The sequence below is a fragment of the Acipenser ruthenus genome, chromosome 12 (assembly GCF_902713425.1).
Source record: "Acipenser ruthenus chromosome 12, fAciRut3.2 maternal haplotype, whole genome shotgun sequence".
Lineage (NCBI taxonomy): Eukaryota > Metazoa > Chordata > Actinopteri > Acipenseriformes > Acipenseridae > Acipenser > Acipenser ruthenus.
The window spans coordinates 3,105,712-3,124,959 of NC_081200.1; the positions used below are offsets into that span (position 1 = coordinate 3,105,712).

Consider the following 19,248-nt stretch of genomic DNA (forward strand, 5'->3'; position numbering starts at 1 on the left):
TAAAAAAATGCCTCTTATTTTCTGTTCTGAATGCCTCTTTATCTAATCTCCATTTGTGACCCCTGGTCCTTGTTTCTTTTTTCAGGTCGAAAAAGTCCCCTGGGTCGACATTGTCAATACCTTTTAGGATTTTGAATGCTTGAATCAGATCACCGCGTAGTCTTTGTTCAAGACTGAATAGATTCAATTCTTTTAGCCTGTCTGCATACGACATGCCTTTTAAACCTGGGATAATTCTGGTCGCTCTTCTTAGAACTGAACACAATATTCTAGATGAGGTCTTACTAATGCGTTGTAAAGTTTTAACATTACTTCCCTTGATTTAAATTCAACACTTTTCACATGCGAGCATCTTGTTGGCCTTTTTTTTATAGCTTCCCCACATTGTCTAGATGAAGACATTTCTGAGTCAACATAAACTCCTAGGTCCTTTTCATAGATTCCTTCTTCAATTTCAGTATTTCCCATATGATATTTATAATGCACATTTTTATTGCCTGCGTGCAGTACCTTACACTTCTCTATTAAATGTGATTTGCCATGTGTCTGCCCAGTTCTGAATGCTGTCTAGATCATTTTGAATGACCTTTGCTGCTGCAACAGTGTTTGCCACGCCTCCTTTTTTGTGTTGTCTGCAAATTTAACAAGTTTACTTACTATATCAGAATCTAAATCATTAATGTAGATTAGGAAGAGCAGAGGACCTAATACTGATCCCTGTGGGACACCACTGGTTACCTCGCTCCATTTTGAGGTTTCTCCTCTAATAAGTACTTTCTGTTTTCTACATGTTAACCCCTCCCTAATTCATGTGCATGCATTTCCTTGAATCCCTACTGCGAATCCCTAATCTTTTATGCAGGACTTTGTTAAAAGCTTTCTGGAAATCTAAATAAACCATGTCATATGTCATGGTCCCCGGTTCAAATCCCACCTCAGCCACTGATTCATTGTGTGACCCTGAGCAAGTCACTTAACCTCCTTGTGCTCCGTCTTTCGGGTGAGACGTTGTAAGTGACTCTGCAGCTGATGCAGAGTTCACACACCCTAGTCTCTGTAAGTCGCTTTGGATAAAGGCGTCTGCTAAATAAACAAATAATATATATATATATATATATATATATATATATTATAAAATGACTTTGATAAATGAAGTACTGCGATTGGCTGAACAAGATCACGAGTCTTCCCAGCGACAGCGTGTGATAAGTACAGTTGTGGAAAAGTACAGAGCAGTTAGATGCAGTTTGAAAGCAGGTTGACAGCTGCAGAAGCTAAACTAAACTTCCAAAAAAACCCCCAAAAAACTAACATGGTCTTCAAGCCAGTAATCTGTGACACCTGCATGATGTGGGAAATCCGAGAAAACCCAGCAGAGCTCAACCAAGTGTGTGTAAAGTGCGTAAATCTGTTTTCTGCATTGAATGAACAGAAATGTAAAAGCACAGAAAAGCACAGTCGTGCCATGGTGTGGCAAAGTGGCTGCTGATTGGAAACAGGTGCAGAGGTGATACAGTGCAGAAATAATCACACAGCAGGAAACTGTAATCCGTTTGGAAAAGGAGGTCTTTTATTTATAACTCCCGGTCTGGCGACCAAACAATAAACCTCCGGCAATACACACCAATCTGTAAAGCACAGAAGAAACAATAATAAATGGATTGCAGTCCAAATAATAAACACACGTTATCCACCCCACAATAATACAGTACACGGTCACCAGTCTGGGTGTGTGCAGTAGTGCTCGTGGTGTAGTGTTGTTCCGGGTAGTGCTGGCCCAAGCCGACAGCTCCGGATACATGTTAGCAGTTTAGTGATTTACAAAAACAAAAGACAATTACTAACAGTGACAAAATAAACAAAATACTTTTCTGTTTTTAGGGGTTTCTCCCGGTCCTTCCAGTCTCTCGTGTCTAAAAAACAAAGCGAAGGAGTAGATTGTGATTCTCTGTCCCCTTTTATGCTATCACGCATGACCCCTTGGTAAACGAGTGCAGCTGTCTACTATCTGCAGCTGCTACGTCATTTCCATTCCGGGTCAATACGTTTTTGCAACTGAGTCTCCCCTTCTTCCAGACTGACCAACTTCCCAGCCCGGGGAAAGAACTGTCAGGCCAGCCCATCCAAAGAACTCTACTTTCGCTGCTTAGCGCCCTCACAGGTCGGGAGGGAGATTTACAACCAAAACTCATTGTATTTCTGTCAAACACAGGCATAAGAGAAGCAATCTCAGATGACAGCAATGAAAAGATTATCTTTCACTGAGTATAGTCTGTATGTAGGACAAAATCTGACAACAGAACTATTTCTTAATGAAAATGAGTTAATATTGAAATACATATTTTTACCATGTTGCCCTAATTGCATTTTTTTTTTACATATAAAATGTACAATGCAAAATGTATTTCAATTTAGGAAAATTAGTGGAAGCTTTACAATGCTTTCTAGAATCAGAAATTCTGCCAGCTAAGAGGCAGACTCTCGTCTGACTGCTCTAAATGGCACTTAATCAATTGCAATTACAATCTGGGTAGACAGAGAAAATGCTGGTTGGTTATTACTTTTAAATTGTATTTTCAAATTGGCAGCATCCTGCCAGGCTAGAAACCACATACATTCCTAAAGCTACAGTGTCTAATTGGATTTGCTGAAACCATTAACCTGAGTGGTTAGCCTTAAATAGCTAAAGTACTGCACAAACTATGTCATCAGTGCTAATGCATGCCCATACTACAAAGTTAATCACAGTCAGTATACCGACAATAATGAAGCTCAGCATAGACATTCATAACAGCAACATTGAACTAAAGCATTGGTGCAAGTAAGTGTAAACACGTTTTTTTCTTAATTAAAAATATGAGTTCCAAACATTTACAGAAACAGGTATGAGTTATTTGTGCCACAATTGCACCTGTCTGCTATAGACTGAGAACCATCACCTCAAAGAATACGTTTCAATTTGAGTAAGCAGGATAGTCCAGTGAAACGGAAGGACCAGGGACATGCAGTACTGCACTGTTTTCATGTATGGATACTTCTGGGAAGGTTGACAATTTTGGTATCTATAATCCATTCCTCTTTTCAATAATATATTTTAAAACAATAATATAAAACAGCCTGAGATTACAACAAATGTGGTTGCAAAACTGCTGTAATCACGAGAACCAGCTTAATCATAAAGAATAAGATTATAACTGTGTGCCAAATGTGTGTGGTGTGTGTCACTGGTATAAAATAGAGGAGGCAGTGAAATGTTCATTTTTATTGGACAACACCGATAATGGAACTTGATTGGGTAAAATGGAATACAGCTGTAATCCAAATGTGAAGACACTGTCTCCAAGTGTCTGGTTGTCAATCATCCAGAAACCAAAGTCACATGACCATAATACGTGAGCCTTAAGACATTGCTGGAAACCTCTACAAACATCTTATTTATCTTATTATGAAAAATAATAACACAGAAAATAAATACAAATAAGAATAAAAAATGAATGATCAATGTATTCAAAATTTATTGTTTGTTGTTTTTTTTTTTGTTTTTTTTTGGAGGGTTGGGAAGCCAGATTGTTTGACAATAATTGTAATTTTCTTAATAGACATGAAATGCTTTTTTTTTTTTTTTTTTTTTTTTGCTGGGTCACACAACGGCAAAGCAGACTTTTTTTTAATACAAACTACATTTCTTTCTTGTCAGTTTCAGACTCCAGTACAACAGTTTGGTGAATATTCTGCAGTTACCCTTTTAATTTGCAGAACATGGCATTATAAATATATGCAATGGGAAATGCCTTTTATAGCGTTACAATTTAATAATTTTGTTTTAGCTTAGGAGATATATATATTTTATTTTTTATTATATATATAATGCTCTTTTTTGCACCATTTTATTTCACATTTCAGGAACTAGTTCTAGGTAGAAAGCATGGGGCTTTATAATGAACACATTTTGTTCATTTATATTCAGTTACATTATGTCAGTGGGGTTCCACGAAACAGGAAATTATCTTTTGTGATTTTCTTTTATGTAGTTTGAATTTCTATTGTAAACAGCACTCAGAAGTTAAAACTACAAGTTTGCTCTAGGTTGCACTAACATTTCTCCAACAAGGTTTATGGCAGCAAATAAAATGTACTTAAAGGATGCAGCATATTTTTTTTGGCACCTTCATTTTACAAAGCATATTGAAGAAAATGTATTAAATAAAGCTGAAAAAACAACTTCACACATATAGAAGACACTGATTTTGACACTGGTAAAAACGTGCCAATTTTCATTATGAACTTTATGTGCATTTAGATACAGTAAAGTAGCCAAAACTGTGGAATATATATCTGAATAGACATTTTAAATACCTTATTATTGCTAAAGTGCTCAAATGAATGCATCTTACTACTAATTAGGCAACAAACAATTGTACTGGAATCTTTATAATGTCTCAAATGTTTAGGATATACGATAAAGAAATATGCTCAACCACTGTCATTGTTTTCTACTGCAGAACTTGACATTTTTCTGAAGACCAATTAAAATCTCAAAAAAGAATAAATGAACCTTCTTCAGTTGGCCTTGGTTTTAGCCTCGTTAGACTCCAGTTGACAAGGTTTTAGTTCTTAATGTTAACCTGTCTGGAGTGATGACACTTTCTTTGCAAGTAAATCAGCATTATTGTGATCTGCAGAAATATTCAATCATATATGCACAGTCATTTGGGAAAAAAAATAAAAATAATAAACCCTCAATATTAGGTTAATAGTTACACACTAATACAATAACATTCCTCTGCTGTACAAATTAAGTCATATCTTAAGCAGAAATGAGCCGTCTAAGGAGTTATGTACAAAGGAAACCAGTAAAAAGCTGTAATCAATTGCAAAAACCACTGCTCTCGCTACTTTTTGAAAATGTGTTCAATAAAAATAAACAAAATAGCTCAACTTACATACTGTCAAATCTCATCACCTGCAAATAATTCTATAAAGCAATAAAGGCATATGCACATTTTTCATTTTGTTTGACTGTTTCACATCCATGAAGGTTCATTTTGTAACAAAGAAACTTTTTTTTTTCTTTTACAAAACAAGTCTGTAGTTGCAAGTTCCCCATCTAATTACGATAAAGCACAATCTTTTTAAAATTTTAAATCAAGGCATACATTTGTAGCTATTTTAATACTGTAATGCGCGTGCATTAAGGTGAGCACAGATCACAGGTGTGCTCAACACTCAGCAAAAGAAAGCAGGGGCAAATACACTGATAAACCATCAGATTTTAAAAGGCATGCAACCTTTCAAATTCAACTGCCAGAACCCTTCCTTTACAAACCCACGCTATAATCTGTTTGTGCGCTTTAATAAATGTACTAGAAAACACTTAAAAAAAAAAAAAAAAAGTTGTTTTGCATTGCTTGAATAACTAAATACTTCAGTAATAAGTCCACATTGTGTTCTAATGTGCAAGAAAGCAGTAGTTTTATCTTGAACCCAAAAAAACATAAGAAAAAAATGTTCATTGAACAGCAGATTAGCAGGAATACTCCTCATGAATTGAAGGGTGCTTAATGTTCAATATCTAACAGTAGTTGCTGATTTCACGGTTGTAATTTCGGTTAATAAATGAAGGTTTATGCTTCCTGTGGGGCTGGTCTCTTCAAATCCCTGATTTGTTTCACCAAGTAGGTCTTTTCATCATTGAATTGTTCATCTTCGGTCCTGTCGTTCTGGAACTTGCTAAGAAACTCAATAAGTTTTGCCTGATTCTTCAGCAATATATCTAAGATGGGCTGGGTCTTGTTGGGATTGGCTACAAACACCTGTAAAAACAACAAAATCAGAAGGGAAAGTGAAACAAAATTATCCACATAAAAAGCCGTATGGATTTTGGTAAGATTATCATTTTTGTTAACATGGAAACCAATTGGATGAATAAATGGTTACGCCACCATGGTTAAAACAATGTCATACAAGTCAAACAGAGGACTTTTGTGAGGTTCTGGTGCCCTCTTGTGGCTGTTAAATAAATAAAATAATTGCAGCAACTGCTGGAAACATCTAGCATCAACAATTCTCCTCAGGTGAAACTGACCTTAATCTGAAATGTAACCCATACCAATTTGTATTTAGTGACACAATTTTAATATATTTATTAAAACACAAGCACACACGTGAACAGGCTACTTTAATTGCTCCCGTCTTTATTCTCCAAAAGAGGCTGACTGGTACCTTGAAGACATGGAAGGCCTCAAACTGGATATTGCGACTCTTGTCTCTTAGAAGGTTCATCATTAATTTCAGATTCTCTGGCTTGCTGATGTACTTGGTCATAATTGTGAAATTGTGTCGATCTAAAAGGAGCTCTCCAAGCAACTGAAAAACAAGAAGAATGGGAACTTTAACAACAGAACCTGTTTGTTTATTCATCCATTGAATTAATTGAAAAGCGTTATACAGGAAAAATCTTTCCTCAATTATAAACCTAAATAGTCATTCTTGCGCTAGTTAACATGTATTCTTTTCTCACCCCCAGAGACAGACTGCCGCTCCACACAGAGATGTGTCAGCCTGGCGTGTGCTTTGAACGTAATCTTACACCAGAGTGGTCTACTGGATAGAAGAAGAACTGAAACAAAGCAGGCTGGATCCTAGAGTTAAAATCTCAGCCCAGCCACTGCCTACTGGTGTGTCCTTTGGCAAGTGCCAACCAACCACAAAGAAGACTTGAGAAAAAGAAAAGGGTTAAAGTACCTTCAGAGACTGCCTTTTCGTCACGTAGTTTTCTGAATGGAGTAGTTTCTCATATTCACTAAAGAACTGTTATGAGAAAGAAAGAAACAGAAGAAAAAAGCAGGAATACATTTAACATCATTGCACATACAGAGATTACAGTACACATTCAACAATGGGAAAATGAATCTGTCATTATATATAAAGTTAAAAATAAGTACACAAGCAGTCAGAACCTCCATTGGTTTCCACTACTTACTCTGTCATAATGTTGTTCCAAGAATTCTGCACTCAGTAGCTTGTGTCTTGTAAGTAAATCCTTGAAAAAAAATAAAATAATAATAATAATAATTGCATGTCAGTATTTAAATGATTACATTCGTAATTTCTTTTTTTAGTTGTTGCCAATTATTTTTATTATTTTCTCCCAATTTGGAATGGCCAATTCATTTTTTTAGGCTCAGCTCACCCACAGCACCCCGGCGCTGACTTGGGAGCGGCGAAGATGAACACACGCTGTACTCTGAAGCGTGTGCCTTTCAGCCGACCGCTTTTTTTCACACTTTAGACTCAGCGTCAGAGCACAACGCAGCTCAGGTAGCTTACAGGCAAGCCCGCAGGCGCCTGGCCAGACTACAGGGGCCGCTGGTACACAGTTAGCCGAGGACACCCTGGCCGACCTAAACCCTCCCCGCCCCCCCCCCGGGCGACCCTCGGCCAATTGTGTGCCACCCCCTGGGAGCTCACTTCCACGGTTGGCTGTGAAATGGCCTAGACTCGAACCGGCGATGTCCAGGCTATAGGGCACATCCTGCACTCCTTTACTGGATGCGCCACTCGGGAGCCCCAGAAATTTTTTTTTAGCACAAGTTATTTAAGGGGGGGGGGGTACATGTTTTCAGTAAAACTAAGCACTGCAATATGTAACCACGTAGAAAAGGCTTAAAACACACACACACACACAATGTCTGCACCAAACAAAGCTGAATGTGTATTTAAATACCCTAGCTTACTTTAAACGTGGCAAACGCATCAGACGCGATATCAAATGTTGACAATTCCACGTATCTGAAGAAATCGTAGAACTGCTCAGAGCACAGGATGACTTTAGCCAATGGTTCGTGTCTGATGCATTCCCTCAGCATTATACCACAATTCAAAGCAATTTCAGGAGATTCATATCTGTGGAAATAAAGAAAATAAAATTAAAAAACGGTTATTTATATTGTACTTTAAATACAGGTATTTCTGGAAACCCAGATTTGCAATGTGAACTGTCCGACGACAAATATGAAATATACAAAAAGAGGCAATGGGATTAAATACAAAAAAAAAAGTGCTTTTTTGCTGATGAATCAAATTTTGTCAATCAACGCCATTTTAAGATTGACTGGATAGCTGTATGACTAATTACACTAAACAGCTACAGTGATGTTTGGTTTGAAATTCATGCATCTAAAAGCTATATTTCCCAAACTGACTGTACTCGGATAACTACAGAAGTAAAATTAATTAATTTTAATCTAGTTGGAATTCCATACGGACTGCTAATGTTTTAAAAGATTACTTACACATGGATGAAACTGATCTTAACAGTGAGGCAATGTTTAAATCTAGTGTCACCAAAAAATACACTGAGATCCCTTACAAAACAATATTGCTGTATGCAACACTGCTGTGTTCCAAAAAGTTAATAAGTTTGGTCTGTTAAAAATCTCCAACTTCATTGTTCAGTCTGTAAAGTTCATCTAGTAGTTTTCATAATTTTTTTTTTTTTTTTTTAAATCGGACAGCAGAACAAGGATTGCATTATAATCTTTAAAAAGCAGACAGAAATCTCCTGACCAGACAGCTACCATTTTATCAAAATAAAAAAAAAATAAAAAAAAAGTTTTTGTTGAACAGAAACAAAAAGCATCCCATGATGCTTACATAAGGAGGATGGCATCTCCAGAGCATGGTTTAAACATGAAGGGGTGTTACACATGATTACCTCCATATACCCCTAGATTATGATACACTTGATAACTTGTGCCAAAGAATGTCCTAACAAGGTTCAACAAAACTCTGTCTCTTGTGAAATCCAGTCATCTTCCGGCAGATTTTGACACTAACTTGTGCTAAAGAAATTCCTTAGCAAGTTTCCTCAGAATTGGATAAGTGGCTCTCCATATATAATGTAAACCACTAAAAGGAAGATGTGTTTCTGCCAGTGGGGATGCAAACACTGGACAAGCCTGTCAAGTATGATTATGCGAAGTTCCCTATTATCTAGATTTCTTTTGAGACTTTTCTATAATTCTGAAAATTAACAACTTGCCTTTATAAATTATGAAGACAAAAGTTTCCTGTTTTTTTATTTATTTATTTTTTATTCACAAACTATTTTTTGGAGGTATACCTTGGAATTTTAAAAAGCATTTGTTTTCTGCCGTCCCCCTCCATGACACAAATAAACCTGGTTGTTAAAACAAAATGGTTTCTGTTCATTTTACATTTATTGAAGTAAATAGTTACTTGTTACAGAAGAGGCTTTTCAACAAGCTAAAATTGTTAGAATTAGGATTAAGAAATGATCTCCGACTGTGAAGATGTAGTTTTTAAAAGGCCTGTAATACAGGATGTGACATTGTGGCCTTGTGGTAGGAAATTGTGGTTTCAACTGAATTAAAAGTGGAAATAAAATTTGGAAAACAAGAACACAGTAAATCAAAAGCAACGTTTTGAAAAATGCCTTTATGCTAATGAAATGAGGTTTTCAAAACATTTAATGATTATTAGTACAAACTAAACTGGAAAGGTCTACACGTTTAAATGTGTCCTTTTAACTGTAAAATACTGAAGCATACTATTTTACTAATTTCAATTATAAAAAAATTACTTGTCACAGGCCTCTCAAAAGAAGAAAAAAAACAAAAAAAATCAAAAGAAAAGTTTCAAAAGACATTTGTACACACCCTTTTAACAACATGAAAAGTATGTTCTGCTGGGTGCAGATGTATTCTACTGTAGGGGTCCTTGTGCCAATCTGTCTTCTGAGAATATTGTTGAAAATCTGAGCAGCATCTTTTTTACCCTGTGGCAAAGAAGAAAATAAAGTTATAATGCATATTATCAATATTATTGTTCTTAGACATTTGGTATTGCTAAGCCATTCCAATAATAGCCACAGGCACATCATGAACAGCTGTCATATAATCACCATGAACTACAGTCTGTGTATGCACACATGTAAAAATGCAAAATAAACTTTGCCTCTGTGTATCCCCAGATTCTGAAACACTAAATAAAATTGTGCTACACAATGTCTTTAGCAAGTTTCATCATGACTGGATAAACGGTATGCTAGAGAGGCTACATGTACATTGTGGTCATACACCATTTATTTATTTTACTACATGCCCCACAATGGATTTCATGTAACATTGAAATTGATGGAAGGCGGACAGCAATTTCTTCTATATTCTGAATACAGTTTGCACAGTAGCCTTAGAATATTTACACATCTTTATAAGAATATTGAAATTGCATCTGCAAAATTTAGAACAAGAGGAAACCTCAATAAACAGATGGAAGACTTCCCATAAGTACATATTTTTTAAAACATAGAACTTAAAGATATTTAAAAATTAACAAAAACTAGAGACTGCTAAAACATTGACTCCTCAAAAAACAAAAAAAAAGATAGGTGGTAGATCAAGCATTCTGTGAAAACATTATTAAAAAACAGTAGGGTTACTTTAGTAGAAGTAAAAAAAAGTATTTGAGGTTAATAATGAATTACAATAAAGGCAGAGTTTAATTGTACTGGCTTCAGTTTAAAACAGATTACTTCAAACCAGTACCTCAACCTAAAACCTTTCTGGCAATGAAATTAGCATCAACGAAGTGCAGCATGGGCAGGTTATTCTAGTTAAACACGCTGTGACCAACCACTCCTCTGTTGGGTTTCACCTCACCTCAAAGTCAATGAGTTGCAAATCTGCTATTAGTGTGCTAAGGAGACCGCTGTTATACAGCTCCTGGGCCAGCTGAGCCACTGCTTCTGTCTGAGGCTCCTTCTCGTTCGTGCCATACAAGATCTCCTTCATGGCCACCAAGTTCTTTGAGACTTCTTCTGTTGCCTAACGAAAGATACAAACATTTAAACTAAAATAGTCAAACTGAAACAGAATTTTAAGATTTTGTTCAATTTAAACTTGCATCCGCGATTGCAACATTTCCAAAGTACACTTTACAAGTCGTTCAACAATGTATGTCAAGATACAGCACAGATTTTCAATCTGAAACAAATCAAAATGATTAAATGGACTTCTTACTGTAGGTTACAAAATGAATAGTTTTATGGGTGATTTCAGACTCTGATTAGCACTAATCTAGGATGACCTAATGTTACCCTAGACCAGTGCTATTCAATTCTGGCCCTTGATCTATTCCAGTCCTGGTCTTTATTCCAACCAGGTCCTACATTAGTTAATTGCCTCTTAGCAGGTTAAAGTAACTATTTCAGAACCAGCTTGGAGGAGAAACCTGGACTGGACTAGATCTAGAGGGACAGGATTGAGTACCACTGCCATAGACTAGTGCTAATCAGGGTCTGTGAAAGAGAAAACAGCACACCCTCGCTATAACATACCTGTTGGGGTCTAAGCCTTTTGTCCGTTATATCGGGGGTTGTTATACAGAAAGGACAATCAAAATGAATGATACTGTTGGAATAAGTGAATGAGATGAGATTGTGAATACAAGTAGAATTACATGTACCTGTCCGTCTCACATATGCAGTATTCTACCTTTGCTTTATCCTATCCGTTACAGAATTAAAACGAAAAAGCAACAATTCCGAATTGAAACTGAACTTTTATTCAACATCAATCTATCAATCTGACATGAATTGTTTCAAAGTGCACCAAATCTTAATCCAACATGCAAGAATCCCAAACTGATTTTTTATTCCAAATCAACCCGACATGAAACTTTTGACAAGAAAAGTTCATCAGATCCTCAAGTTTTGTTTGTTGTTGTTTTTTTCTTTAATCAGTTTTGCTTTGCCGCATGGTTGCTGAACAAGCCAAAAACAGTGCTTTTTGACAACCTCTTTTTTCTCCAAACGACCAATATAGTTTCCAGCTTTGATGCAACATAAAATTATTTTTATTTCAGAGGCATAGTTCAACAGCACACACTGTTTATCAAGACAAGGGAGTTGACTTCACGTGCGTACAGACCGGGATGTTGACAGTGTGCGTTATCTTTTTTTAATTTGTCCAGAGGCCGGGTTCGTTATAGCCGAAGTCTATAACGAATGTCTACATACTCAGCTCACAGTATCTGTAACCAAACATTACAACAATACACAAATGCTTAACCTTTTCAGGTTCCACAATTTGAGTCCAAGTCTTGTAATTATGTCTTGCAATGCACCCATGACGAGAAACCTCTACAAATGTACAGCTGGGCGTAATCAAGAAAGAATAAGGTCAGCACCACATTACAAGAAACTGCTGTCTCAAAGTAACTTACTTAAATGTTCACTTAAGTTAAATAGTCAGGCCAAAGCAATTACTACAAAACAGCTTTAATTGTGGGAACTTGAATGTCGGAGCTAATAGCTAATTCTCCCACTGTTCAGTACATTGCTTATTGTATGTTCACAAAAAGTGTCACTAAAATGCTCATGATCCAGGATAGCACTTTACAGCAGCGTGATTGATACTAAAAAGTTTGACGTCTGACCAGGGCAGAAGCACTTCAGAGGATTTTGTTTTTGAAAGAACTGAACTTAAACGAAATATTCTCCTGTCCACTTAATTGCCGACAAGGATCTTTTTGCTTGAATTAACGGAATTAAAGAGTCATGCAAAGGAAATTTAATTTCTAGAAGAACGGACAACAGTTCTAGTTATCTTAAATCAAACAGAAAGGCTCTGAAGTTAAACAACGTTTAAAAAGCTACTGTATGTGCAACCAAACACAAACATGCTGTTTTCAGTTACAATATTGCTATAAACAGAGAAACATCAGATTTAAACCAAGTACATGTTTCTAGACATATTATTGTGCACTTGATTTGTATGACTTGAGAGGTTACAAATCACATGACCCATCTTTATAAACACTGAGGGCTGTGTCCTATGGATTCACTGGAACATAATCCTGCATTAATACAGCTATGAACCGTTAAAAAAAAAAAAAAAAGGTGGTTAATATAATAATGAAAGAAGTAATCAGGTCCTTTGCGTACACTGGAAAAAAAGCCACATCTAGTTATACCATATAGCAGACTGTACTTCAGAAATGTCACCTTTCAAGAACAGTACGTAGCCATTGGGACGGGCATAGCTGATTCATCCAGCATCTGAAAGATCTTTAGATATGAAGCATGCTGTGAGCGTGACAAGCAAGATAAAGGGGTATCTGGCATAGAGTGCAGTTACGTACATTATTATACACTGCAGTGTCTCATCTGTGTGGCCAAACATGCAGTACAGTCAATCAACTGTACTGTATAAACACTAAACACCCATTTAAGACATACCGTAGTTAAAAAGAGATATATATAGATCATATAGATAGAGATTTTATATATATAAAACCCATAAGGTTATGGTACCTTTTCTGCCTTTTTATCCGAGATGTCTTGTTTTTCTAGTACTGCCATGCTGTCTTTCAGGTTTTTCACAATGTCTGCAGGAGACTTGTGGGACTTGCCAAAGGGGAATGGCATGGCTGCTGCTTCAGTTGGGCCTCTCTATTGAACAGCACTCTATCCACCTGAAAAAAATACAAACCAAGGGTTACAATTACCCAGTACAAGCAGTCAAAAAGTTGATTGGTTTACAGTAACTGGAATGCATTTTTGTGCTTCAACTCAAAAACCCATACATACCGGCATCAACAACATAACTAAAAAATGCGGACAGCTACAGCAAATTTTGTAATGGGTATCAACTTTGATTTATTCCATTCATGACTTTACAAATTTCTGAAATGTCTTTGTTCACATTTATCATCCTCTCTGTCCTATCTGTGTACTACTGAAGTACAAGCACAGAACGTGATAAAGAAAGGTCCACCAAGTCATTAGCATGGCCACAGAAGCACAGTGTGATAACAGATGCTTTTTAATGTCAAAATGCAATGTGTTGCTTTTTCATAGAGTAGTACAGCAAGTGTTTTTCATAAAACAAATGTACTATCAGATAAATCTACTGATCTCAGCTAACAAATACAAAATGCACAGTGCTCTCTGGAAAGGTGCAGAACAGCTGCAGGCACAGGTTTAAAAGGCAAGCACTGACTTGCTGTGCAAATTCCAAAATGTTTGACAGGTGTTTGCGGTGCCTCTGCATTCAATACGTGTGGGAACACATCCTGTCTGGTACAGTACATGGGAAACATATTTCACTCCAATCACACCATTTAGAATAAAAAGGCATTCTATAGAAACAGCTGATATTGCAGCCTTATTCAAGAAGCCAGGAGCTCACTCGAGCCTGTGTTTGGTTATGCCAGATAGTAAAGCATCATGATGCTTCTAACTCACAACATTTCTTTCACATAATTTCAAAAACACCAACTTCTGTGAGAGTTACGCTGCAATGGAAAGCCACGTATCTTGGTATGTCTTCCTTTAATTTTACAGCACATTCTATGTCCAAGACCTTTTTAAAACTGTCAAACTTTGAACTTTTATTTTAATTTGCTGATCTAACTTTAAAACAGCACAGTGAACCGTTTACAGCCATCTGTCTAGCAGAAGAAACATTTGATTTTCGGAACGAAAAAAAAGACCACACTAACCAATCCTTTCAAACTGGACTGAAAAACGCATTCATCCCTTTTAATTAGCATATTACTCTGCTCACATCTTTTTTTTGTTCATATCCCCCTCTCCACAGCCAATTCACACGTTTGAGGCTCTCTGCTGTTAGCAATTCCTTAAGCAGTTAATTACTGGCACTAGCAGGAAGATAGACTGCCGTTGTTGCTAACCTTTGAACTCGTTCACACACCCCTTTGTCCCTGCTGCAGATTTCTCCTCCATTGTGAGTTCCCATGCATACGCAAAGAACACTTAAACTCTTTTTAAAAGCTTTTTGCCATACAGCATTTTTCATTAATACTTTTCACGCTGTTAATTAAATCCCTGTTCTTTCATTTTCTGAGATAAATGTAGATATTAATAAACAAATTCTGGCGTACCTGCAAGATGCCAAAGCACATTCGAGTGTGCACATAGGCACAAAGTATAGCCAGTGGGCTGCAGGAACACATTGAGCGAGTGAGATTCTTACAGCCCTGGGAGGGTGTAAGCAGTCTAGCTAGCATTTTTGAAAGTAACAAGGACACATTGCAAAACCAAAATATCAATACAGTGTTCTGTGCATGAAAATATGACCCAAGTTATTTAAAATCAAATAAATAATAATAATAAATCGCTAGACCTTAGTACATATTGATGCATGTGCAGGGCCCCTGGAAGAGCCAAAGGCATTTTCAGGTATATTTAAATCAAAAGTGGCCGTCAACCGTACAGGGCGTTGGCTCTGAACTCTTCTAGAATTTATCCTTGTTTCACCTCTTCTTTGTAATGTAACATTGGCTTATTACTAGAAATGTTATTTGCTGTTCTCTTCAGGTGAAGGATCAATATTGGGTCATTTCACGCCAACTCAACCAGAAAAAGGACATTTCATTGCCCGTCCGTCTCAGGATTTTCCTAGAAAAATTCACCTGGGGGTTTTCTGACATGCTGAGTTCAGAAATTATAGCCATTTTTTTTTTTTTAAATGTCCCCTTCAACCTATGACCTTGCAAAGTCAAGGTCAACCTAAAGTGAGAAAGGGACCTTGACCATTAAAAATTCCCTCTGGGTGCAATTTAGATGCTACCATCATGTGTAGCACCTCGTTCTACTTGTAATGAATAGGGCTTTTCAGAAGAAAAAAAATACTAGGAGCTTCCTACTCGCTTCTGGCAAATTGCCAGACGAGGGGTAACTGACGAGTTTTATTCAAACTTCAGCCTAACCCTTTACCCTGAAGGGGATGTGGGTCCTAAAATGTAAGTATTGCTGTAAGCCCCTTAGGTACCAGTCTTCCAAATTCTGTGAAAAACATTTGGTTTCAAGTCCCATCACTGGTCATTAAACCCCCTTGAAATATGAATTTGTGATATTGGTACCAATTTTAGGCAGTAATAACTTGCGTGGGGTGACTCCAAAAAATCACCCAAGGATATGTTTGGATAGATGTTGATGAGATCTACAAGCATCAAGCAAAATACTATTGGATTTATGAAGTTGCATTTGTCATGCATTCGAGCATTGCTTATGGCCACTTTGGTGAGGCTAAAGTGCCACACAGTTCTATCCAAACTGGCTATTTTTTTAACTATACATTCTCTGAGGATTGATCTAGAGGAAAAAGTAACAGTGTGTGCTTCCACTGGTACTAGCGTAGAGCTGAGGGGTTATGAACTTGCATGGGACTTGGGACTTCTTTGTTATGCTGACTCATTTGAAACTACCAAAACCTTACTTAGTTGGGTTTTAAAATAGCCAGTTCGGATAGAACTGTGTGGTACTTTAGCCTCACCAAAATGGCCATAAGCAATGCTCGAATTCTGACAAATGCAACTTAAAAAATCCAAAATCCCTGGATACCAACATATTTTGCTTGATGCTTGTAGAACTCACATCTAGCCAAACATATCTTTGGGTGAGTCCCCCCCACACAAGTTATTATGGCCTAAACTTGGTACCAATAGCACAAATTCATATTTCAAGGGGGTTTAATGACCAGTGGTGGGACTTGAAACCAAAAGTTTTTCACTGAATTTGGAAGACTGGTTCCTAAAGTTCTTACAGCAATACTTACATTTTAGGACCCACATCCCCTACAGGGTAAACAGTAAGAATAAAACTCCTCAATTACCTCTCGTCTTGCAATTTGCCAGAAGTGAGTAGGGTGCTCCTAGTATTTTATTCTGAAATGCCCTATTCAACACGAGTAGAACGAGGTGCTACACAAATGTGGTAGCATCTAAATTGAGACCCGGGTGATTTTTCTGGTCAAGGTCCCTTTCTCACTTTAGGTTGACCTTTGCAAGCTCACATGTTGAAGGGGAAATTTAAAAAAATAAATAAATAAAATAAAAATCTGGATAAGGGCAGCCAACGACACTGGATGAGTTGGCATGGAATGACCCGGTTTCATTTAGAGCTTTTTGCATACCCTGTATCCACCACTTCCCTGAATCCAGTTTCTTGTTATATCCATGGTCAACATCACTATTCTATTCTGGGACACTTGAAGCACATGGAGTTCCTTAGGCCTCGCTTCACCAACCTTGGTCATACATTAGCTGTTTGTTGTTTAAAGTTTTACTTTGTTCACTCAGTCCAAAATTAATGGAGTTTGAAACACATACTGTCCCTATAATATTAGCCAGCCATGTAAACTTTTGCCTACCCGGCTCTTCCAGGTAACACCACATCTTCAGCATATCAAAGAAACTTGCTACTAATGAAATGAGGCGTTTATGCCCTGTGCATAAAACAAAACTATTTGAAAGCAGTTAAAAAAATCTTAAAATCAATAAAGTAATTACTTTTTTCAATCTAGCCGACACATAAACCAATAACCATGCCAATCAATTATATTTACTGTAAAGAACCTACTACCAAAAACTAGCAGCAACTTTTGGAACAGCAGTAAAGGTAAAACAACACATCTAACAGAGTAAATAATTCTTTTCCAACAGCCCTGTCCTTAAATGACCACAAATCCATATTGACTAGTCTGGTCTGAACTGCACAGTGTGTGCACCTAGAATGGTCTTCGCACTGTTGTAAAAACCCAGTCTTCATTCGTGGAAAGACAGAGCTACAAACCAACTTCAAATTCTGAAATCCCTGCAACATCAAACTTGGTTTTCGGTGTATATTCCAGATAAGGCACTTACCACATACCGTGTATCAACATAGTCTTCTGTTTAAAAAACATATCGGTCCAGATAATATTAATATATTTATCAGGTGAACATTTTCATCCCAGAAACTTTAATAACATAACTTACGAGCAATATAGGAGTCTTATTAGGTAACCATAAACTACTATTTTCTATGACATCGCAGTTACTAGTACGAGTAGCATATTGGCTACTTTACAGTTGTGATACAAATGCAGTTAAAAATAAAAGTCAGATTAAAACTGGTTACTGTACGCGTTCCTCCACCATACCATTGTATCACTACATGTGTATTGAATTTCACTACATCTGTATACACGAATAGCGCAGTGTACTGGGGCATAATTTACAAGCCATGACGAGTTTTTTTTGTTTTAAATAGTAGCTATTTTAAAATTAACACAAAACAGAAAAACCGGGCACTCACCCATCAAATAAAAGGCGGAGCCATCAATGAGACTATATTCAGTAGAGTCAGCGTGGGTGTCTATTGCTGAAAATAACTTGGTTTAAAAAAAAAAAGCTATCGTTTAATATACTGCGACCAAAAATACTGAAAGCTTTGTATTTGTATATGTGATCACCGAGATGGAAACCGCAAAACTGTCTGCTTTGGTGCAACACTGATGAACAGTAGGCCTCGCGGAACCGGGCCCTAAATTAAAACATCTGGGGAAAAAATTCCCACCGCATCGGGTTATTTGAATCTCCTCTCAACAGAACCTACATTTCAGTGCACTTTGTACTTTAGTTCCACGTTATGAAATGGCATTCGCTTTTTTTGTTTTTCGTAATACAAGCCAGACATATAAATAAAAGCTTTTTTTTTTTTTTTTTTTTTTTTTTGTATCTACACGTACAATTCGATCTTTTCTGAGATGATAACACAGCCTTGTCAGGACTGTGAACCTGCAGCAGAAGAAGAAAATAAAAAAAAAAGAAAACTTCGCTCTTTCTGTTTGTGAGATAGTAAATATAAGTCTAACGAGCCCTTATCAACACTACCGGCCCTGTTATTTTCCCTGGATACTCTAGAATGGTAAATACGTAATGCAAACCCACCTGATTAGAAACCTCCTGGTTCTGTATTGTTTTCTTGTCTCTCCGTGCGTATAGCAGTGTTTTTTTTTGTTCTATCTCTCTTGCTCACAATGTGTCTGAATTGTCAATGCGAGTGCTGCGTCGATTTCCGCTGTGTTAATGATCAAGCAGGCACGTTTGTTTGCTCTCTACTGCCGCCTAGAGTCCCACGCTCTCACAGCAACAACATTGCGCACAGCCCTTACCCTAACCCTCTCGATTTTAAAACGACTGCAAAAGACTGACTCGCATGCATAGTCAGACTTCTAGCATTTGCAGTTGCATGCCTACATGAACGATTATGTATAAAGACGATGTAAATCACTAAAGCTGTACTGTATACAGTATATTTCTGCAAACAATGTTTTCTAGTATCATTCACTGAACTAACCATTTTTAAACGATCAATCGATGTACTGAACTGTATATTGTAGTTCTTGTTTACTTACGCAAGGGGGAGCAGGCGTCATT

General features: G+C 37.0%; 1 protein-coding gene across 2 annotated transcripts; it reads right to left on the bottom strand.

The window, feature by feature from the left end:
* Positions 1–1,548: 1,548 nt before the first annotated feature.
* On the bottom strand, positions 1,549–18,983 carry LOC117417467 (calcium-binding protein 39). Of its 2 annotated transcripts, none has more exons than XM_034029634.3 (9): positions 18,760–18,983; positions 13,337–13,497; positions 10,683–10,847; positions 9,681–9,799; positions 7,737–7,905; positions 6,983–7,042; positions 6,745–6,810; positions 6,223–6,366; positions 1,549–5,813 (listed from the first exon to the last, which is right to left on the bottom strand). In XM_034029634.3, exons 2-9 carry the CDS (start codon positions 13,448–13,450, stop codon positions 5,625–5,627), a joined length of 1,026 nt encoding a protein of 341 aa, XP_033885525.1. In that variant the 5' UTR covers positions 13,451–13,497; positions 18,760–18,983; the 3' UTR covers positions 1,549–5,624. The 2 variants fall into 2 exon arrangements, with proteins under 2 accessions (XP_033885525.1, XP_058890315.1); XM_059034332.1 differs by lacking the exon at positions 18,760–18,983 and adding an exon at positions 18,125–18,199.
* Positions 18,984–19,248: the final 265 nt, after the last annotated feature.